At 40.7% G+C, this 23,711-nt stretch overlaps 1 protein-coding gene across 4 annotated transcripts; it reads right to left on the minus strand.

The window, feature by feature from the left end:
* Positions 1–1,370: 1,370 nt before the first annotated feature.
* On the minus strand, positions 1,371–23,711 carry smad5 (SMAD family member 5). 4 transcript variants are annotated; one of them, XM_069669689.1, is made up of 7 exons: positions 23,688–23,711; positions 12,519–13,409; positions 7,409–7,702; positions 3,820–3,927; positions 2,731–2,952; positions 2,367–2,623; positions 1,371–2,235 (listed from the first exon to the last, which is right to left on the minus strand). In XM_069669689.1, the coding sequence occupies exons 2-7, from the start codon at positions 12,919–12,921 to the stop codon at positions 2,092–2,094; spliced, it is 1,428 nt and encodes a 475-aa protein (XP_069525790.1). In that variant the 5' UTR covers positions 12,922–13,409; positions 23,688–23,711; the 3' UTR covers positions 1,371–2,091. The 4 variants fall into 4 exon arrangements, with proteins under 4 accessions (XP_069525790.1, XP_069525791.1, XP_069525788.1 ...); XM_069669690.1 differs by lacking the exon at positions 23,688–23,711 and adding an exon at positions 18,072–18,199 and having other exon boundaries at positions 7,466–7,702; XM_069669687.1 differs by lacking the exon at positions 23,688–23,711 and adding an exon at positions 18,072–18,199.

Below are 23,711 nucleotides of genomic sequence, written 5' to 3' on the forward strand. Positions count from 1 at the left end.
GTCCAGAATATTCTACAGAATAACCTCAAAGGTACTGCATGCTCAAAAAATATGCTGAAAGCATAACATGGCAATCATCGCATATATCAATGATTTCTGTGAGAAGCACATCACATGTAGACTTACTCAATCTGTATACCCTCTTTCGTTTATTTCTTCCTTCCACAGTTTAATTGTACTCTCTTCTTCAACTTAATTCACGTTTTAATTCACAATCTACTTTGATCTAATCACTTTGCTTTAGTCCCCCAACACACCTGCACCTCTGCATAGCTGGCCCCGCCCCCTCTTTCTGTCTGTCTCTGTCTGCTGTGTTGACTCTCTTCATCAGCAGTCTGTTTAATTAAGTCACAAAAGTTCAGTAAACGATCTAAACGATCGATCGTTACCGAATGACATCTGCACTTTTTATAAGCTTTATAAACAGCGACAGTCAATGCATTTACAATGGGGACACACGGAGATTCAAATTAGGAATCTTTACATTGCGTTACAAAACTGCATATGATTGTGTGCGGACAGAGAGCGTCCTGATGTCCTGTGACTCCTTCCTCAACAAGGAGAGCGGGCGAACGACCGGCAAAATGTATGTAGCGGAAACGGTGCCGGTGGTAACTCGGTTCACATCGACAGTAAATACAAATAACTTTTGTTCAGAGAACCATCTAGCAGGGCTTTGGGGCTGAATTTGACATTTAAAAGACCCTTTTCTTTATCTATTTCTGCTCACGGAGGTTTGTTTCTGCATGCTATGCACAACATTTTGGCTGCATCGCTTCCTGATTTCTCAAACTAAGGGGCGGGCGGAGGGTCAGAATAATAGAACGCGCGTTAAGATAATTAGTGGCGTTAAAGGGAATGTGCGTTAACGCGTTTACTTTGACAGCCCTGACATTTATACATATTATATAATATACATTATACCAGTCAGTGGTCATAATGTTATGGCTGATCATATCAAAAATCATACTGTAAAGTATAATTGTTTTACCGGTTTCTCTCCCTCTTAAAATCACAGTACTTGAGACCTGATGGTCATAGGTGGTGTGGTAGTACAGGTTGATCCCTTGTCATAAGCAGCGGAGCAGGTTAGGTGTGCAGCTTAAGTTACCGTTAGTATCCATCCAACCCAGTAAAAAGTTAACCGCCGCAACAGTACAGACAACCCAGAGTTAACCTTGAGGTAACCTTGTTAACCGCAAATCCTGCTTGGTAGTACAGGCCACTGGTTTTATTTTTGTTACTGCTGATCCATCCTAATGCACACTTCCACCCAACTTGTGTTTATCAAAATGTATTTCCTGTATGTGAGCATCTTGCCAAATTTTACTAAAACAACCAATAGCATGAACAATAATTGTTACCAAATAACATTTTTATTTAATTGAGCTAATGATGTCAATTATCTATCAGCATAATGCCTTGTACACACACCAAAATTAAATATGCCTCCACAAATCCATGAGTGAACATTATTGTTAATACAATGAAAATGAAAAATACAGTCAATCTTACTTGTACAAGAGTACAAATAAGAATTTAGAATGATGTCCATTGTTTGTTTGTATCAAACCGACTACTTCCATTCCAATAGATGTAACTTTCAACATTTTGTTAGCATATAGTATTTCAAACCTTTTCAGTGATTGATCTCCCATTTTTAAAATAATCAGTTTGGCATACATAACCTTCTTACAAAGGCAGTAGGCTTAGTGTCCATTTCTTAGTAGAGAATACAAAAAGAAAGCATTTGTTAAAACTGAGCCTCACATAAAGGTGTCTATGTCTTTGCATTGTAAATATCTGACACCAAGATAACAATTTTAAGACATTTTTTAGTAAAAACCCAATTTGTCTGTGGGACACAAGCTTGACAATGATATCCTAAATTGCTATTCTTGTTGTTGCATTGTCAAGCAGAAATGATTCCATGTTGTAATTCCATTTTCCAGGCAGTTGCTTGTGATGTTACTCTGAACAAAAGATTCTGGCTGCTGCTTTTGTTGTTACATTTCCAGCCGCAGTTCAGCAGTTCAAAATTTTGAAAGGATTCATGTAGAAAGGGTTTCCCAAACTTCCAAAAGTTCATCATTAGGACACAGATGAGATTGGGTTGAGAGGTGAACCCATTTGTGTTAGCACCTTGTCCAGCCACTGAAGGGGCCCATGCAGGTGCACCTCGATCCAGCAGGGGGTGCTGGTGACGTCCTGTCTATGATACTCCGCACCCCAGCCCTGTGAGGAGGACGAACATATCAAAAGATTATAACGATATTTGTCTCTTGCTAAACAATAGGATGAGACATTGATTGCTGTGTCTGCTTTATCTCCTACTCTGTCTTCTATTGAGTTCATGGAGGCCTTACCTTGACGAAGCTCATCCTAATGGTACACATCTTGGTAAGCTCATAGACAGCCTCAAAGCCGTGGTTGACTGACTGGGCCAGAAGCTGAGCAAACTCCTGGTTGTTAAAAATCTTAAGGCTACATCCACTGGGGATCTTGCAGACAGTGGTGGGATGGAAGCCATGGTGGTAATTACAGTTTCGGCTCTGGACAAAAATGCTGGTGTCACTGAGGCATTCTGCGTACACCTCCCCTCCCACATAGTACAGGTGCACTCCTGGTTAACAGAGACAGACAACTGATGGTCAAGACATTAAAAACCAAAATATCCGTAAGACCACACATCAACCATCCTGTTCTGCTGTTTGTGATTGTTGATCATACCTTTGCCAATGTGTCTGCGGGTATTTTCAATTGTGGAGTTACGGTTTACGTTGGACAGAAGTCCAAGGCAGAAACGGTTCTTGTTGTTTGAGGGGTCAGTGAAGCCATCCACCAGTACACTGGTTGAAGAGGCATGGTAAGCCTCACCTACACGATTGTTGAGTTCATAGTAGACAATAGAGCACCAGTGGCTCGGCTCCTCATACTCCACTGGTTGCACATCTGGGAACATGGGCAAAAGGTAAATTAAAACTGGTAGCTTAGCTGATGATGTGTTTCCACTAGGGCTGCACAATTTTGGAAAAAAACTTACATTGCTCTAACTTTTTCTTCTGCAATATAAATTGATATGTTAAATTAAAAAAACAAGAAATTATACCAGAAAAATTATGGGTGTTTTAATGGCCTGCTCTACCAACTGAGCTGAACCAGCGCCATGTGGCCACAGTGTTAACGAGCACCGGGACGAGGTGCCACTGATAACTGCAATACACACACAAAAAAGCCACCAAGTGTAATTGAGCCTCTGCAGTGTTGTGTGCTTGTTTACATGCAGGTGGCACACAGGCTCTGCATGCACAGTGGTCAGTTCTCCATGTGCCCATGTGAAGGGCTGCACTAAAGTGATATCACAGAGACTTTTCCTGTAGATAAGTTGTGGAAATGAGAAACTGGCGAGTTTTCAGTTTGCAATAAGTAACAATAAAGGAGCATCTGAAAGTGTTTCATTAAATTTGCTTCATTATCACGTTGTTCAATGCGACTATCGCTTAGCGCACGTTGCAATTGCGATGGTTAAACAATAAATCGTTCAGCTCTAGTTCCCATACACAAAAAAAACTTCCAGAATAAATAACACTTATTAGGATGCATCTTACAAAGCAATATGGTTTAAGTGAAAGGAGTATGTTTTTAACTCAGATGATAACTTAGTATTTTTCCAGAACAGTGAAATTGTGTCAACTACTGCCGTGACTTGGATTTCCAAAGACTTCCAACAGGAGTTACTAATTCATACTTCATCTTTTCAACATTTGGTCTATTTTTTATCATGGGGCTGATGTCTGTCTGAATGTGCGCACTCCTAACCTCCTCTGGTGATGGTCTGCGCTACCAGGCTGCTACTCGTTTCCATGGACTGGCTCTCCTGGCCCAACTGCTCATCAGGGGGCATGTAGGCAGGGGGTGGGGTGTCAGCTGTGATATAAGAGGAGCAGTTAGAGAGGACTAAAACACAAATGCATACACCTACCTCTACTTGAACAATCATCCCAGAATACATACCCCGGAAATGGACTCAGATTTCACACGACTAACTTGTTAAGCCACATGCAAACTTATTCTCAACACAGATGTAATAACAGCTTTCAAAGTTCATTTTGAGACACACGTGAAACAATCAAGAAAACCTCCACTTAGATTGCATTGAGGTCATTTTAATGATCCTGATGCCTTTGAGTGTAGAAAATGACAATTAAGCTTCTCAGGACAAATACCTTTTAATCCTAAAATCCTCATTTGTTTTTAAAGGGATAGTGGGGTTTGTTTGAAGTGGGGTTCAGTATCCGTATCAATAGTAAGTATACTACATACAGTGGATGCCAGCCAGCACGGCCCCGGTCGGAGTGCTGGCACAGAAGCAAGGCTATATGCCACTGCAGATAGGGTAAATTCCACACTTACATTATCCACTTATAAGGACGTCACACCTAAAAATCAATTTTTAGGTAATTTTATTTGAATAATTCACTGCGTTTAACTTTTCAGTAAGAACGCATCTTTATTTGGCTCTACTTTGTGTGGACCGCATCACATACGTGTCGCCTGCAGCGTGCGGTGTCGGATCAGCTGTTTGTCAGCGGTTTGTAGAAGAGACAACAAACTTAAGAAAATACAATATTATGGAAACGACAAAGTGCTGCTCATGGTGGGGACCAGAGGACATTGTTTTCCGCAACACTGAGACAGTTGACGGCTGCACCGATCATTTTTATTAAGAGGATTATGCAAAACCAATGCCGTATGATCCAGCTGGACTCTTGCTTGCTCTTCACGGATACTTTTACGAACCAGATAACACAGAGGAGATACTTACAGATGAGACTGGCTGACAGAGAGACAGGGGGAAACTTCTGCGGTTATTTGGTGAGTTGTTTCATTCATTTATTTATTTGGCACTAGCTTTACCAATGGTAGTATTGCTCTTTAGCAAGAGTCCAGTTGAATCATTCGGCGTTGGTTTTGTATAATCATCTTCAGAAAAATGATCAGTGCAAGGCGTCTAACTGTCTCAGTGTTGTGCCTGGAGTGTGGTTATTTATATTAGCGGAGCGACACCATTGTAACTCAACAGTATAAAACAGTTCACGATGGGGACCAGAGGACATTGTTTTCCTTCATCCCGTGAACAGCACTTTGTCATTGCCATAATATTGTATTTTCTGTAGTTTGTTGTCTCTTCTACAAACAGCTGACACAAAGAGCTGATCCAACACTGTACGCTGCAGGCATAGTGACACGTATGTGTTGCGGTCCACACAAAGTAGTGCCAAATAAAGATGCGTTCTTACTGAAAAGTGAAACGCGGTGGATTATTCAAATAAATAAATATCTACAAAATACAAGAACATATATTGTTGTTGCTCTCTTTGACTGTCTCTATCCAACATCTCCTTCTATCCCACTTTTCGGCTCATCCAGTCTCTTCAGATGTTCAACATGAGTCTGGTTCTGCTCGAGGATTCTGCCTGTTAAAATTTTTCTGCCACTGTTGCCCAAATGTTGCTAAGTGCTACTCACGGTGATTCATGTTGTGCCTCTCTAAATAATATGACAAAGAGTCGGTCTAGACCTGCTCTTTTTGTGAAGTGTCTTGAGATAACTCTGGTTATGATTTGGCGCTATTCAATTAAAATTTAAGAGATTGAATTTGATTGATTAATCTAGTAAGAGTTTCATTAAGAGCACATTTTCATGGCCTAGTGATGAAGTGTACTATAACTGGGATTAGCAAGTATAAAGACCTTTTCGCATTTTATATTAAACATTGATCCAAATTCTTCAATGTATCACATCTAAAATAGGCACGCACAGGCACGTATGCACACACACCCACGCGTTTTAGGCAGGTGTGAAAAAATGCTGTAAAATAAGAACGCTTTCAAAAATATAAATAATAATTGTTTGTTTTTATCAATTTACAAAATGATCAGTGAGCGAACAAAAGAAAAGTCTAAATCAAATCAATGTTTGGTGTTACTACCCTTTGCTTTCAATCCAGCAGCAATTCTTAGAGGTACATTTGCACAAAGTCAGGGATTTTGTAGGATTATAGTCAGGTGTATTGATCAACCAGTTATACCAAACAGGTGCTAATGATCATCAATTTCACATGTAGGTTGAAACACAGTCATTAACTAAAACAGAAACAGCTGTGTAGGAGGCTTAAAACTGGCTGAGGAACAGCCAAACTCTGAAACGGGCAACGTTGAGGATCGTAGACGCAGTGGTCGGCCAAGGAAACTTGGTGCAGCAGATGAAAAACACATCAAGCTTATTTCCCTTCAAAATTGGAAGATGTCCAGCAGTGCCATCAGCTCAGAACTGGCAGAAACCAGTGGGACCCAGGTACACCCATCTACAGTCCAGAGAAGTCTGGCCAGAAGTGGTCTTCATGGAAGAGCTGCAGCCAAAAAGCCTCCGACATGGAAACAAGGCCAAGCGACTCAACTATGCACGAAAACATAGGAACTGGGGTGCAGAGAAATGGCAGCAGGTGCTCTGGACTGAGGAGTCAAAATGTGAAATATTTGGCTGTAGCAGAAGGCAGTTTGTTCGCCGAAGGGCTGGAGAGCGCTACAGTAATGAGTGTCTGAAGGCAACAGTGAAGCATGGTGGAGGTTCCTTGCAAGTTTGGGGCTGCATTTCTGCAAATGGAGTTGGAGATTTGGTCAGGATTAATGGTGTCCTCAATGCTGAGAAATACAGGCAGATACTTTTCCATCATGTAATACCATCAGGGAGGCGTATGATTGGCCCCAAATGTATTCTGCAGCAGGACAACAACCCCAAACATGCAGCCAATGTCATTAAGAACTATCTTCAGCGTGAAGAAGAACAAGAAGTCCTGGAAGTGATGGTATGGCCCCCACAGAGCCCTGATCTCAACATCATGGAGTCTGTCTGGGATTACATGAAGAGACAGAAGGATTTGAGGAAGCCTACATCCACAGAAGATCTGTGGTTAGTTCTCCAAGATGTTTGGAACAACCTACCAGCCGAGTTCCTTCAGCAACTGTGTGCAAGTGTACCTAGAAGAATTGATGCAGGTTTGAAGGCAAAGGGTGGTCACACCAAATACTGATTTAATTTAGACTTTTCTTCTGTTCATTCACTGCATTTTGTTCATTGATGGAAATAAACTACTAACACTTCCATTTTTGAAAGCATTCTTAGTTGACAGCATTTTTCACACCTGCCTAAAACTTTTCCACAGTACTGTATATATTTAAATATTTATTCTAAAAATTCTTCAAATGTCTTGTCATAATCCTACTAACATTTTTTTCCTTACATTACACAACTTAGGAATTAAAAATCACCAAAGAATAGCGTCTTAACAGTCAGCCTCTTATGAGTTGCATTTTGCCCAGGGACACATACTTAATATTGGGCGTACCTGGAAGCTGGAATGGACTGGAGGGCCCTGAGCTGGCAGGGGAGTTGGGATAAGTACCGCTGCTGGTTGGCGAAGGAGGATACGGAGAGTTAGGAGAGATTGGAAAAGAACCGCCTCCACCTCCTCCGCCGCTGGTGCTGCTGCCGCCCCCACTGTGTGGCTGCTGGAAGGACTCTGGAAAGGTGGCATTGAGTGGCATGTGCGGCTCATTGTGGGTGAGATTGCGGAATTGGACCAGCAAGCTGTGCTGGGGGTTGAACTCACTGTGGCGCGGTACCAGGACAGGCGGAAGCACTGGATAGTGGACCAAAGGGGTGGAAAATAAGTTGGCTGTTAAATTAATACAACACACAGTCAGTGGGAATAGTATTTTCTTTTCTTTAAAAAAAAATTAAATGATCATTACATCTTAGTAATCCTGCCTGAATCAAACATAAATAATGAAGTTAGAAATAGAAGGATCCTGTATTGAGGATACTGGCTGCATACTATGTACAAAATCAAGCAAAAAAAATCGCAATACAGCTTTATCAGCATAGCTATGCTGGTCTACTAACACAGTTACAGTGTGTCATCAGTTAAACCTACACCAGATCAGCATCATCCTGATTCTGGCTAATGCATTTTTTTCCAGCAGGGACACTGTGGCATAATAAAGGATAGCTGGAGTTCACTTAAGTTTGTAGCCAAATCAAAGTGAAATGAATTGAATGTTTTGTGTGATTAATAACCATAAACTAATGCATTGTTTAATCTGGGTTAATAATCCAAATGGTATTCCCTAAAGCAAACAGAGAAAAGTGAGGAAGGAACTCTGGAGGGGGGCAGATTTTCTGCATCTAGGTTTCTGTGGCCAATACAGCATCATGATGCATAAGGTTTGTGCTACTGTTACAGCACCAACTCTGTAGCATAACAGAGAGCACAAATTTCCACTGTATGCTCATAGCTCCACAGAGTTAGTCTGCTACTGTTGTAAATCTAGAGTAGGGCTGTGCCATGTCATATCGTTCAGATTATACCGGTGTCATTTTTTTTACGTGATAAGAAGTGTCATATTGCGATATCAAAGGGCCGCTCAGCGGAGAGCAGACTTCAGTGTTTGATAGATATTAGCAAAAGATTTGAAGACAAGAAGAATAATTGAAAGAGAGCGGCCATCATCATTACGTGCTGCTTCAGAAAACACCGGAAAACACCGGTGGCAGCAGTCTGACCCCTGCACAGTAAGCATTAAAAAGTTTTCCCAATACGCCACGCAGCATTAATGGGCTTAATGAATGAACAAATCAACAAATTACTTTTGATAAAGCCAACATTTCACTTCTCTTCTTTATTTCTCTTCAGATGACCATGTAATTGAAATTTGTAGCATATATAGAGTAATAAAGCGGGCAGCTCCGCTATTTACTGATTTAAAGATAAACATATAGGGACGGTTGTTACAGTGGCAGATCAAAAACCTCTTATTAATAAGCAAGAAGAGAGTCTAAGCAGATCACAGTTTGTAGTAGCAGCTACAGCAGTGTTTGTTATGTAGATCCAGAGGTTAACACTGACTGGGTGGGCACAGAGTGGGCTAAAAGTTCTAATTCTCCTTTGAAAATGAGCCAGAAGAAACCAATTTGGGCTTTTACAGCCAAAATCTCCCCCCAGACCCCCCTAGCTCACTGGAAAGGAGGGAAATTGTCAAAGCACTTATTTTGTTTGCATGAATAAATGCTGCTGCCTGAAATCACATACAAACATTATTCAGTTTTATTTTTTTATATCATCGTGAATATAGTTATCACAAAACTGAAATATCGTGATATAATTTTTAGGCCATATCGCCCACCCCTCTTTGGGGTTTCCCCCAGGAAATGTTGAATGTCCAAATATTTATTTCCTCTATTCTAGTATATTTAATGCCCCAGTTTGTGATGAAAACTAACTCAAATAAATGTCAGGTTGCCCACTTCAAGCATGAATTTCATTGTAGCAGGATTTTATTCGTTTGCCAAATTTTATTTTAGCCAAAAAGCTATTTCAGTATTCGCTCATGGTGAGTTTTAAAACAGGCAATGACTATGAAATTAATATTTCAGCGCACTGTACACAGACGGACCTGGAGGGAGCGAGAGGACAAACATAAGAACAGAAGTGCGTAAGAGGAAAACTGGTCATTTGATGATGAAGCTGATGTAGCTCTATGTAACTCTCAGGTTTATCAGTAAAGTGTTTGAACTAAACTGCAGCCTGGAGTCTCTGTTAACAGAGACAGACGGAGTGACAGAGTAAGTGTCCGCATTTAATAATCGCCACAGTCACGGAACACACATGAGTCTGTCCAGTCTTAAAAGCTCAGTTTTCACAGTCTACTTTTCTCAATATAGAGCAGGCCATGTCTACTTCTCCCTGACTCACTTATTTTCTCCCTCTGCGTCTCTGTAACTCTTCTGTCGGCTGGCTTCTCCATGTGTATCTGTATTCTCACACACCCAGAGTAACAGATGTGATTGGCCGAGTAGCGTCACGTATGATGTTTTACAACGAATGCATTGGTCTGTGAGTTCCAAAATCACTACCACAGAAACAAAAAAAGCTGCGCTGATCAAGATAGATGCGCATGTCAAAACTGTAAATAGGTCCGGGCCTGGATACGACGGCATCTGGGTCCGGATCCGGGCCGCAGTCTGCCAACTGGCGACCTAGGATCTAAGCATATCCAGTTGTGTATTAGGTTTTTCCTTAATGTTACTTCCAACCAGCTGTCGGAGCAATGTCTCGTAAAAATCGAAATCAGTGATTACTTCTCAGAGCGTGTTCGTGTGGATACGAATCAAGAGGGCAAGTAAAACATCGCAGACATCATTTGATCATTACAGGCAATCAAATAATATTTTATGTAATTGACGGGATGCAATGGATTTGATTTGTCAGTTCTGCAACTAGTGCAAAAGCACAAGAAATGGAAGGGACTGGTAATGGCGAGTTCGGTCAGTGCAGGATGAGGGTGAGGAGTCAAGGCGATCTAATTTGGGAGTATATTAGGAGTACATACAAAGCTTACGTTTACACCATTTTAACTTTCTTTTTTAAAACACTTTTTGTTCACCCTCCCAGATCTTCTCTGTAATATATGATATGAGAATATTATCACTATTTATATCTGGTATCAGAATAATACAAAGATTCTTAATGCACTTTTTTTTAAAGGTTAAGACACCCCTGCATAAAAGATTAAAGGCACGGCACTTGGATGTGTGTTACAAGGTGGCCATCTATGGACCAGAGCAGGAGGCCTGGGACTGCAAGGAATGCATGAAGAGTTTCTATTAAATGAAAGGCAGGAGGCTCGTCTGGTTGTGTGCAATAGATGAAAACAATGGCTTTAACACAAGGTTCTACCACCTTGTAACAGGGCCACATATTGCTGATTGTTGTGTAGATGAATGCAACCAAAAGGATTTTTCTTTTCTTTTATTCTTTTATATTTATGTTCAACTACACTGCAAGAGGGCCACTGTGAACTGAAATTAAAAACAGTAGCTTGGGTTTTATTTCATTTTAGACAGCTTTGCTTTAACTGTGTAAATTAGCACATTTGCTTTTATGTTGTGTTGAACTTAATTTTCAACAGGGCACATTTATTTTAAATGTTTCAACTTATTTTAATACAACAGCCTTTACAGTGAGAATTGTCTAATTATGCAGTTATTAGAATTCCTAAAATACATTGCTTAGAAAAAGTGTTTGGTGGAGCCAGTACGCACAGTACACATGCAAGAGTGCACATGGTGAGGAAAAACCCTTGGTAAAGATAGAACTATAGCGGTCATTCATATTTATTTTCATTTTCTACTTTGTCATGGATGGATTGCATTTTTTCCAGCCTTGATTTTTATCTTGCGACTGATGTTAAGCATTGTGGCTTCTAGGCTGTCCTAACAACCCAATGAGCTTTGCTACAAATGATTTGGCCAGCAGTCTCTACTGACCGACATGTGATTCCCATCCTTCAACTGATCAATACATTGCTGGCAATCCCAAACCCGAGCTTTGTGTCAAAAATGTGGTAAGTGAGGGTCATCTGTAAGCGTATGTGATCGGGTGTATGTGACAGAGGGAGGAAGGGGGGGGGTCAGAGTGGTTTATGCATTTAGTAAGCCACTCTCTGATGCCACACCCCTTATGGAGTGCCTGAGACATATAATCTAATAAGACTTCTAAAGAGAAAGCAATATTGATTTTCTGTGAAAAACGGGGGCTGGGTGAAACAGGCCTGTGTAATGACAGCCTCCGAACCTTTGTGGATTTGTTTACTAGCTAGTGCACAGAGCCCAGGGATGTGCACAGCTCAACATTGGTCGAATCTGTCTTGGATGTGCTGCTATGCAGTTATTTGAAAGAGGAACAAAAGAGACATTACAGACATTAGAACTTTATAGATTTGGTAAAAACAGAAATGTAATTTGTATCTAATTTAGGGTGTTAACAGTAAGCATCTAAAATGTATACCCCAACTTTCCTGATATTGGGTTTGAATTGGTCGTGGGTATGCGAACCAGTCACAGGACAAAAAAATCACATGGCAGCATTTCAGCTGTCTAAAGCACTAGCTAACACTACAGAGCACTTAGCAATGTATTCAGAGCTTTGAAAGCAGAGGCATCTGAGCTACTGTTGCATGCAATGCAAACTGCTTACCATTTAGGGCTGCACTACACTGATTGTCACATGCGCCGTTTATGTATGCTTAACCAGGGAAATGTCAATCAAATCATCATCATCCATGTCCACAGCTTGAGAATTGCAAAATGAGCCGTTTTGAACTAGGATTTCTAATATTTATTCAAGTTTATTTTTACTCAGATTTTGAGGATACTAAATGATACTCTCAACTTTGATATTATACATGCAGTTTTATTATTTTAAGCTGTTTTTCCAGAGGCTTTAAAATTATATCTTGAAAAAATATATTTTGAAACATTAATCTAAACAAACTTAAAAAATGTAGTTGAGAGTATGTGTCAAACAAACATACTTGAACAAACCCCTTCAAGTAAAAAGAAAATAGCCATGTTGATAAAATAGGACTTGCCTATTTGTAGACAGCATGTGTACCTACCAGGACTCTCAACTCGTTTGTAGTGATATGGGTTGATGCAGACCTCCTTCTGTTTAGAGCCAAACGGGTACTCGCACACCTCCAGGGGCTTGAGCTCATGGTGGGACTGTAGGTCTGGCCAGCGCCACACTCTGCAATAGATGACATGAGGCAGACCTTTCCTATGGGAAACCTGTAGCCGGCCATCTAATGATCTTGGAATGGTAACACATTTGCTGGGCTGCCCAGGGCAGCTCAGAGCTTTCTCCAGGTCCTCCATGGCACCTTTCTTCTTCTTCAGCTTTTTCACAAGGGCATCCACTGCTTTTTCTGCCCATTTCTCTTCCTCATCTCCCTGCTTCCAGCCAAGCAGGCGCTTGACTGCTGGGCTTGTGAAGGAGAAGAGACTGGACATGGAGGTCATGTTGCAGGCTGTATTTTAGGTAAAGGGGAGAACTCACTCAAGGGGGACCAAGGGATCCACAAGTCCCTTAATGGTCAGTTCAAAATAGTGTTTGAAGCCTGAAACCTGTGAAAGTGTGGTCAACAAGAGCAACACGCTAAAGTGGAGAGTGTAAAAGTATGAGAGGCCAACAGAGATAAGGGGTGGGCTAGGGGAGAGACAGCTTTATCCTTGTCTGACCAAGGACAGGAAGCAGGGGAGGGATGGGAGTTAGCAAGCAGGACGCAGCTGCTGCTGCTCAGGAAGGGCACTGCAGCAAGCTGTCCAGAGTTGGGTCACCACTTATTGGAGGGAGGGGGAGCAGGCTGCAGGAGCTGGGATCAGGACCTCTGGCTAGGATGACAGGCTAAGAAATAAGAAAGTATTTACTTCTCCACATCAAGCCCCGGCCCGTTCCTGGATTGATTTTTTCAACCAATTAACAGTCGGTGTTGTCCTTTACCAGTCTTCTGCAAAACAGAAACGAGTGCAGATACATGTTAAGACCACTCATTAGTTTAGGCATTTTGTTCAAGGACCATTTAGAAAGAATTCCTAACATTTGTAAATGAAAACTTACTTTCATACATACAGTTAGTAAACCTGAAATTGACATCCGTGCACTTCAAGTGCACACAGAAAACTGCAGACTGACTGGCTATTTGTGCTGTCCAATAGGCTGTTTAATTTATCTCTTATTAAAGTAAAAAATTTCAAAGTTTATGAATGTTTATCATCCTCTGAACATTGGTCAAGTTCATATTATCTTATGCTCAGGGGTTCCCAACCCCTGGTCTGTGGACCAGTACCGAGCCATAGGTTGTTCAGCACCGGGCCGCGAAACCCAATAGGTGTCTGTGACATTCCAAACGTACGCGGAGTCACAACCGTCGAATGGGCTGTGTGAAGTGTGCAACCGCACAGGGCCTTGCGCCTCTAAAGACACTGCAAAAGTAGCACAATTCAGCCAGAAAAACCACGGACCTGACAACCCTGGCTTCGCATCCCATGAAACTTTGATCATGAAGCCTGATGCTGCTCTAAAGCTCTGTGTTTATCAGTGAAATATATGAACTACACAGCATATGGGCATATGACAGCCTGTGGAGATGAAGTTTATACTTTAACTGTGCGCAGAAATACGGACATATCGCAACGTTATTAATTCAGGTATGAGCACCGATTGCAACACTATTAAGTCAGGGGCAGACCCTGAGAAACACACAGATCAGTCACTGCGCTGCATGATTATAAACTGCTCACTGCTGGATCACATTATAAATTCAGATAAACTGCTAGGATCACACTATGGATCATATGGATCGCGCCACCCCTCTCGTTGGCTCGTCCCGCATTAAAAACTGCAGTCTCCTCACTGAATAAATACAGATAAATCTGTCTGTATGTATGCATGTGCCTGTGACCATGATTTATGCGCATGCGTGTCGAACCCCCCGGTCCGTTAAAAATATTATTGCTACCGTCTGGTCCGTGTAGTCAAAAAGGTTGGGAACCCCTGGTCTAGCCCTACCTTTTGCTTTTCATTGTAGTACTTATGTTAACCAGTTAAAGCAGCCAAACAGCCAGCATGAGCGGCACAGCTCAGGTACAGCTCACTCTGTGCAGCAGCGCCAAAAATCTAGAAAAAAGAAGGCTTGTCTACTTTTACCACAATCTGCTGTTCTGCAAACACAGACTGGCAACAATAGATTGTCATAATGAAATAATACCAGAAATAATACAATCTCTCACCACTTTTACGTCTTTATATGTAAAATATGTCACAGGGACGGAAAATAAATATTTTCAACTCAAACCTGCCAGTATCTCTTTCAGATTTATGTCAACACTTAATATGAATGATATCTACAATTACACAAACATTTCAATGTTTAAGGCCATAAAGGCAAATTCCGATGTAAAGAGACAGGGGTGGCACTAGCAGCACTGTGGCTGACATGCAGCCAAATTGGTGCCTGCAGCCAATCAGATGTGCCGTGTGAACTTAGTGTCATTCAAGAATTATGTGACCACAAAGAGCTGCTTCCTCTCTCATCCAATTTCCACCATGTTCCGCCCTTTCAGCATACAGCTATCACAGCACAGCAACTATTTCCACTGCTCATTGTACATGCATATTAAAGTGAAAGGAAACATTCTAAAGAAGAACATGTAGGCATACTAGGGCTGACACCGTACTAGGGCTGCACGCTATCTGAAAAATTACATTGCGTTAACTTCTGGTTCTGTGATATTTAAATTATACCAGATAAAAGAAGTGTGTTTTTATGTCCTTATAAAAAATTAACAATCACACTTATTATTTGGGACTTTTAAGTCCATTTCAGGGTTAGGGTTAGGGGGTTAGGGTTAGGGTTAGGTCCATTCAGCCTTAAGAAAAAGTAGAGAGAATTCAGGTGGAGCTACATTTCTTTAGAAAATGAATACAAAGACATGTGGGCGGCATTTATATGGTATGTCATCATACCATGTCATATCATTTCTAACAGTGTTTAAATGTATGTTTAATCAGTGTGATCAGCCCAGTGACAGTAACCTTTTTGAAACGAAAGCTCCCAGTATCCTACTTCCTGTTAGCACACACAACTTCACACGGTGTGTGCGTTGCAGGTGTAGCCGCTAAAAGTAAATAATATATAATTTCACTTAATTTGCCTCACTATTGCACATCCTGCGAATAGATCGTGTAGCCCTACATGGTACTGAATTTTTCTAACCGTGGTGAAATACTAACACCCCCTTGCAGTTTGCCAGTTAACAGCCAGTTTGATTCCTGTTTGAATTTGTTTCCTATGTTTGTTTGGTTCAATAGTGTTTACTAATTTTAATATTCTACTCTCTATATTATTATTATTATTATTATTATCATTATTATTATGCTTTTAAGCCTGTAGATTTCTGTTGTTTATCGTTGCCTACAACCTGGAGTCCAGGCTTTGTTTTATTTTGTATTCCAATTTTATGTGGTTCCTCTCTGAATTCGTTTCCCATTATTGATTTGGTTCCAGAGTGTTTGCCAATGTCACTTTTTTTTTTTTTACTATTCAGGCCTATATTATTTAAAACTTTATAGATCTAATTTATGTGTATTTGTATATTACAGCATGGGTATGAGTGCCATGCGCCACCGCCAAGCCACCATTCGCCTTGTTCGTTCTGTTCCAACCTATTAAATGTTTAATATTGCACTGGTTTATTGTTGTGTTTTTGATTAAAAAATAAAAATGAACCAACCTTTTAAGCATTTCTGTTCAAACATAAAGGGAAGATTACAGCAAGCGCTTTACAGGTATTGAGCGTCAATTACTTTTTTTTCATGTCCGGTGTAATCAGTAACACTGGTGGTGTCTCCAGTTGATTAACCAGTGGGCAAATTTCCCCATCCCTACCACTGCCAGAGTATGTTTTGTTTATTTAACTACAGTGTGTCCCCCAGACGGTAAAACATTATCGACACGAGTGAAAACAGCATGAGCTGTGGGAACATGACTTTATTAACCACTACTAAGTTTGTGTCCTTAATTGTTGAAATTAAATCCATGGTGACTGGCTAGTTGTTGCTAAACAAGTATGTTATGAGACTGCACATAGGCTCATGTGCGCCAATTAAATGTACCGAGGGTTGAAACAGCAGTGCTCTGACAGCTGGGTTTCTTTTGCTGATTACTTGGATTTTTATAACAAGTTTGTTGTTCATAATGTATCGTTCTGTATGGGAAAGATGAGGTGCTTCCCTGGGAGGCATTGATAGAATTTACTTGTGTCCTTTTAGATTTTAATGCGTCAGAGACGTACACTGATACCTAGTGACATCACTGGATCTATGATATTAAAAAAAAATAGCGTTGATGATGGTCACTGGGTCCACCCCTCGGTTAGCATCACTTAACCGCAGTAACCGGGCATGTGGTTACCGTGACAGCCATACACACAAATTATAAGCCATTAAATATTTAGTTTTGCTGACATTAACAAGCCAATACCTCATTAGCTCTTTCCACATAGCATGATCATTCAAAGATAGATTCAAATACAAGGTAACCATCTCTACAAACAAATACCACTTTGATAGCATTTTATGCTTACAATCAAAAACATTTAAATAAATCTTGACTGAACATACATTTTACAAAGTTACATTTTGGGGAATAACTGATACTGATAATTGCCTGACATGCCTGTAACGATGATTAAAGATGTTTTTGTTTTTTACAAAAACAGTATTTCCCTCTCAAAACCTGAGCATATAGAATATGAATTAGTACAAAGAGTATGTCCCCTATATTTTTGATAGTAAAAACATGTTGTCCTAAGAACTGTCCAAATTGACAGGAAAAAAGATGGAACAGATGAAAAATTAATGTCATCCGAAATTGCTGCCATTATCGTCCGAATGCAAGGCGAAAAATAGCACGTATTGACATTGGCATACGCAAGCAACATCACTTGTGTGAAATATGTCTAAAATGCGTAACAAGTATGAAGTACAGTGGACAGACAATGTGGGAGAACAATTCTATGAGAATACGCAACCCCCCACCACCACCACCCACACACACACACACACACACACACAGCAAGAGGGAAAATCGATTCAGAAAGACGCATTCAACGTTTCACAAATTCCCAAACAGTTGTACGTTAAAATAAAAACTAAGTGCTTCTCCATTTATGCAAAGTCATAATAAATATCATTATTTCAGTAGTATTAGTTAATCCTGGTATGTAGCTGGTAAGTAACCTCGAGAATTTGCTAACTAGCTTAGCTAACATCATCAGAACACAACTTGTTCAGCTGAAAGTTACAGTCAGACACCAAAAACAACACTGCATGGGTTAAGAGTTAAACGTCTAGAGAAAAAAAACTCTCTTTGTTTAAATATAACTTCACGAGGTGTAGCTTTATATACGTTAGCGGTCTGGATAAGTTGCTTTACCCTTCCTGATCTTCCTCCATTCCAGAAACTTTTTGAACATCTCAAAATGAGACGAAACTATGCTAGCTGTTAGCCCAGCCCTCCGCCGGAAAGTATCGAGTCTCTGCCCTGCGTACCCTTTCTGATGTAGCTGGAGCACAGTTCTACTTTTATAAATGATCATTTGTCACATACCTTCTAGCAATGCACACACGCCATGGAAAAGCGTTTTCTTGGAACGTTTAAGCGATAGTTTATTCTTTCTTAAAGATTTTCTCTCGTTTTCCAACACGTCTTGCCTCCCTCTCCCCGTGCCATGTCCTCCAGATCCTGTCCCCGACACAAGTAGACTGCTGGGACGGAGTGCATATCACTCCGCCTTCCTGACAACTAGTGCTCACTTTGTCTTTGAAGCAGAGCAGAATTTGGTTACTCATTACCTAAAACATGTGATCGTAACATAATTTACAACAACATTTTTGGCATTATGTTTTCAAAGTATTAATTCAATAGCTAACTTTTCAAACCATTTATTGGCTCTGCTTGCGCATAGATAATAGAATGTTCCAAATAAACAAGCGCTTTCCACCTTTAACAGCTTTATAACGCTGGACTATTGCGTTCGTAGACGTCATATATAATATCAGCAGTTTGACATGTAACAAAATTAACAAATAATGGTCTTTGTCATTCGTTTTTCATGTTTCAGTGTATGTACTTAGAATTCGTAAGGTGGTCGTGCTGCGGCTCTCGGACGTCTCACAAGTTTCAATCTGGCTCCACACAGTCTGCAGCACTGCGGTTTGTTTTGTATTGTTGTCTTTTGTAGATATCGAAGCTTTAGCAGTCACAGGCTTAGTTGGTTTAACGTTAATCAAACTACTACTACTAATAATAATAATACTACTACTAATAATAAGAAGAAGAAGAAGAAGAAATATATAATTACCAGACGTGTAATTTGGCACTGGTAATTGCACGTCAGCCAGGTCAATCAATCAATCAAATGTTATTTGTATAGCGCCAAATCATAACCAAAGTTATCTCAAGACACTTTACAAAAAGAGCAGGGGTCCGTTTTTAGAAAGCGGGTTAAGTGAAAACCTCGTTTCACAAAGAGAGGTATCTTCAACTCTGAGTTGGTCCGTGAACCTAACCTGGTCGGAAGCAGGTTTTCTTCAGGAAACTCGGAGTTTGGCTCTGTCTCCTCCCTCTAGGCTATAAAACCCTCATTCAATGTCCTCATTCATTCAGCACGTATCACACGTGTTTGAGCGGTTAGTCTCTGTGCTGCTCTGACCCCTTTGCAAAAGTCTTTTATAATTGCAATAAAATAATCAAAAGATAAATCTGTGTCAAAGTCATCATTTGTAGATTTTCCACCACCACTGCCGAGAGCACTCAGATAAGACAAATTAGTCATTTATTTGGTCCTCTTCATTTCCTACCAATACAGAAGCAGCCATTAATTATTGGAACAATATAAATATATATTTTTTATCAGTTTCATCTACTAAACAGGATTTAGGTGAGAGGACATAATGTATGTGAAATCAGCATTATGTTAGGGATAAAGCTAATGCACATTAAAACAGCCACTGAATTATATTTCATTTGTTTAATATTTAGCCATGAGCCTGTTCTGCCTGAGCCGCACCTTTCAATTATGTTTTTTATTTTTAACTGCTTCCATGTACGTTTTTCTCCCGCTGGATTGCTCCTAAATAACTGTAAATTTTAGCTTCCAGTCGTGATTAAATATTAAATAAATAGACCAGTTCAAACTGACGCGTTCACTCGAGCAGCAGTTTCTTCTCACACCGCTTCTCTCTCTTTTGCAAAACATGCTCGTATTCGCTGAACGTCCGCACGAGGATTTCGAGCTCCACTGGTGTGACGTAAGAGGACCTCTTTTTGTGTACCGTTGCCATGGTGGGGCTCCATTAATGCTGGCTTTTTATAGTCAGCGTGCACGCACTTAACTCCGGCTAAACCTACTCAGGGTTGATTGAACTAACGCAGTCGCATTTTGGTTTCAGAACAGCTGATATTTCAGCTCAGGGTAAGTCAAATCACAGTCCAGGGTTAGACTGAGGGTTTGTTAAACCTCCTTTCTGAAACGGGCCGCAGGTCTAGACCGACTCTTTGTTATGTTATTTAAAGAGAGGCCCAACATGAATCACCATGAGTAGCACTTAACAATATTCGGCACATTGGCAGAAAAACTTCCTTTTAACAGGCAGAAACCTCGAGCAGAACCGGACTCATGTTGAACATCTGAGGAGACTGGATGGGCCGAAAGTGGGATAGAAGGAGATGCAGGATAGAGACAGGCAAAGAGAGCAACAACAACAACAACAACAACAGATAATACATAATACTTAATAATAATAATAATAATAATAATAATACATTATATTTATAGGCGCCTTTCAAAGCACTCAAGGTCACCTTCACAGCAGAGTTAAAAAACTAAAAACAATACAACAATAAATCAACAAAATTAACAAGACACATTTACAGTGTATAAAATCATTATGTGCAGAGGGTTAGTGTGAGGGATCAAACTGAATATGCAAGTTTAAAAAGATGCGTTTTGAGCTGGGATTTGAAAACAGAGAGAGTCAATGTCACGGATGTCCAGAGGTGGGGGGAAGAGCAGCTGAAGGCTCTAGACCCCATTGTGGTCAGGCAGGCGAGTGGTGCAGTGAGGTGAATGGAAGAAGAAGACCTGAGAGCGGGTGGGTATGTTGATGTGCAAAAGTTCAGAGAGATACAGAGGAGCAAGGTTATGGATGGCTTAAAAAGTGAGGAGCAGAATCTTGAAATTGATGCGATATTTGACCGGTTGCCAGTGAAGCTGCTGAAGGACAGGAGTGATGTGATTAATGGAGGGGGTTCTGGTGATGATGCGAGCGGCAGAGTTCTGGACCAGTTGAAATTTGTGGAGGGACTTGAGAGGGGGACTGAAGAGAAGGGAATTGAAGTAATCAATGTGGGATTTAACCAGGGTGTGAACGACAATGGAGGTGCTGTTGGGTGTGAGGGATGAGCAGAGGCGATTAATGTTACGTAGATGGAGGTATGCAGACCGAGTGACATTACTGATGTCACCCAGACTCTTAACCTGAGGGTACTTGTGGTTACAATGCCAGTAATAATGGTACAAAGGCGTAGAAGTTAACAACAACAGCATAATGATGAAAGGCTGATAATAGTAATTGTAACAGTGGACGTCAACAGGTCTATTATTAGCATTAGCAACAATAATAAAGATACTATGGGGAAGACTGACATTAATAGTTGTTGCAGTCTGAGTCGAGCAGGTCCACAGCAGTAGGTGGTCTGCAGCAACATTCCCCAGGAATCTACAAGACAAGGGAACACAAGAACTCCCGGGAAGATATGTGGCTAGTAATGTTAATGGGACCAGAAGATACAGAGTTAATGAGCTGCATTAATATAAGAGAGAGAGAGAGAAAGAGAGAGAGGAGCTCAGTGTGTCAGATCCCCCGGCAGTCTTAACCTATAGCAGCGTAACTATGGGCTAGTCCCAGCCTGAGCCAGCCCTAACTATAAGCTTTATCAAAGAGGAAAGTTTTAAGTCTACTCTTAAAAGAAGAGAGGGTGTCTGCCTCCTGGACCCTGACTTGTAGATGATTCCAGAGGAGGGGGGCCTGGTAATTGAAGGCTCTACCTCCCATAGTACACTTAGGGCGCATTCACACCTAAAGTCCGTTTGTTTGGTCCGAATCAAAGACCAAACTGTTACAATGTTGCTTTTTGCCTTGAGTTTGGAGGAAACTGCTCTCTCATTGGTCAGAATTTCCACATGGGAAAACTTCCTGAAGTAAACAAAGCAAGAGAGCACACTGATCAATCACACTCAACACGATCGTGGACTTGAATGTTTTGTTGAGTTTTTTACTTTTAACCTACATTGTTCCACAGATCGATCAGTTCCACTCTCCTTTAATTTTTCACTGAACAGTTTTTTAAACACCTCCGTGTTTTCGTGCGTGTCTACAAGCATTTGTGAAATTGTTTGGTCAGCCCATATTTCAGTTTCCTCATTGCTCCCCCACGTCTGTCCTCTACTCATCTTGCTGCGTGTCTCTGCAAATGTCAGCACCCGTAAACATACTACAATGCACAGTTTTATGGTTTGTTTTCTGTATGTGGTACTACTTTATGTCCGTTAACATTCTCACCAGAATCCAACCGGACCGTGGTTCATTTGGAAACGGTTGTCCGGTTGTTTGGTCCGCACCAGAGTTGCATTCCGGCATTCACACCACCTAAACGAACCGCACCGAGGGGACAAACGCTCCAGAAGGATTTTAAATTCTATTCTAGACTTTACAGGAAGCCAGTGCAGAGAGGCTTATACAGGAGATGTGATCTCTCTTCCTAGTTCTTGTCGGCACACGTGCTGCAGCATTTTGTACTAGCTGAAGAGCCAGGTTGCTCCTGGATCAACACATCTCAATAGCTCAGTGTTTATCTCCTTTAACAATATTAATAGATTATTGCATTCATAAATGACGATGATAAACCAGTACGGCAGAAAACATGTATGGTGTGATTCTTTCTTCAAATTCCAAAAAAATGCAAACGCTTTTGGGGCATTAACAGTGAGTGAGTTAATGTGTTTTTTTAGTCATGGGTTTTCGTTATGTATATTGAAATATTTCTTGCTGTTTTAATTGCGCCTGTTTACACTGATCCTTACAATGTATGTGATGGAGGAAAGAAATAATTGTAGGTTATTGTTCTAAAACATATTTAAACCTTTATCTGAAATCAGTATGAGGCATCATTAGTCTGAATTAGCCCACTTAAATTAACTTAAGTGTGAGTAGGTCTGTAAATGTTTGACAATGAATAAAACACTGCTTAATGACCCGGTAGTTGCCAAATCTATGCCGATGGACAGTGATAATGATGGCAAAGGGCATAATGAAACTGTGATCATTAAAATGCAAGTTGCGTGATTGTTCGTGCTGCGTGGATGTACGTGCAAAAAAATTAGGAAACACAGTCAGGGACTGGAGTGGACACAAGATGTCAATCAAAACTCACAGCAAAAGCACTGATGGAAAAAGTAGACACGTTGCAAAAATCACGGAAATCTAAACTGAATAATGCAAGTAAACTAAAGGCGGTTGTTGCTGAGCTAATGGCGGATAGAGAATGTGAAAAAGAAGTGCAACGTACATTTAAAAAGTGATGTGTGATGAAGCTCATAATACACATGACACTTTGTTGGGTTTGTTGACAAACTAAAGAAGCTGAATAACATAAAATATGGTATCAAGCCAAAATGATGAGTGACAAAGACTTCACAGATGAAGTTTAACATGTGGTTGACAAATGATGATGTTGCTGATGATGCTGTAAATGAAACTGAGTTACAGCCTCATGACAGTATATCAAATATTGCAACTAATGTGTCCCGCAAATCAACACGTTGTGGAAGTAATCACAGCCCAAGAAGTGGTCGCTCATCTGTCCTCCAAATGCATTCAAGCAGAGGCAGAAAAAGCTGCATTGGAAGCCTGTGCCGCTGCTTTGCAGAAAAAGCATATTTTGGAGCAGCAGACTGAACAGCTACGGAGACAAAAATAGCAGTTGGAACTTGATACTGAAATTGCAGCTTCAACTGCTAAATTATCAGTATTAATGGGCAATGATGGACACAGCACAGTAACAAATGGGATGGATTCATACATAAGAAGAGGTGCAAAACGTATCCTGATGCCAAAGAATTTGTTCCCTTACCTGAAAGTGCATGGAAAATCACAGACTTACCTGCAAGGCAGAATAATTCACAAG

Source organism: Semicossyphus pulcher, unplaced genomic scaffold, assembly GCF_022749685.1.
Source record: "Semicossyphus pulcher isolate SPU_LCO1_2020_fin unplaced genomic scaffold, fSemPul1.0.p SCAF_2, whole genome shotgun sequence".
NCBI classification, from domain to species: Eukaryota; Metazoa; Chordata; class Actinopteri; order Labriformes; family Labridae; genus Semicossyphus; species Semicossyphus pulcher.

Excerpts from the sequence above, each read along its gene's own strand:
- smad5 (XM_069669689.1), bottom strand. The coding sequence starts at position 12,921 with ATGACCTCCATGTCCAGTCTCTTCTCCTTCACAAGCCCAGCAGTCAAG. Across the intron at positions 7,703-12,518 it reads CAAACGAGTTGAGAGTCCTG|TGCTTCCGCCTGTCCTGGTA; the intron begins GTAGGTACACAT and ends TCCACTATCCAG. Across the intron at positions 2,953-3,819 it reads GCAGACCATCACCAGAGGAG|ATGTGCAACCAGTGGAGTAT; the intron begins GTTAGGAGTGCG and ends CCATGTTCCCAG.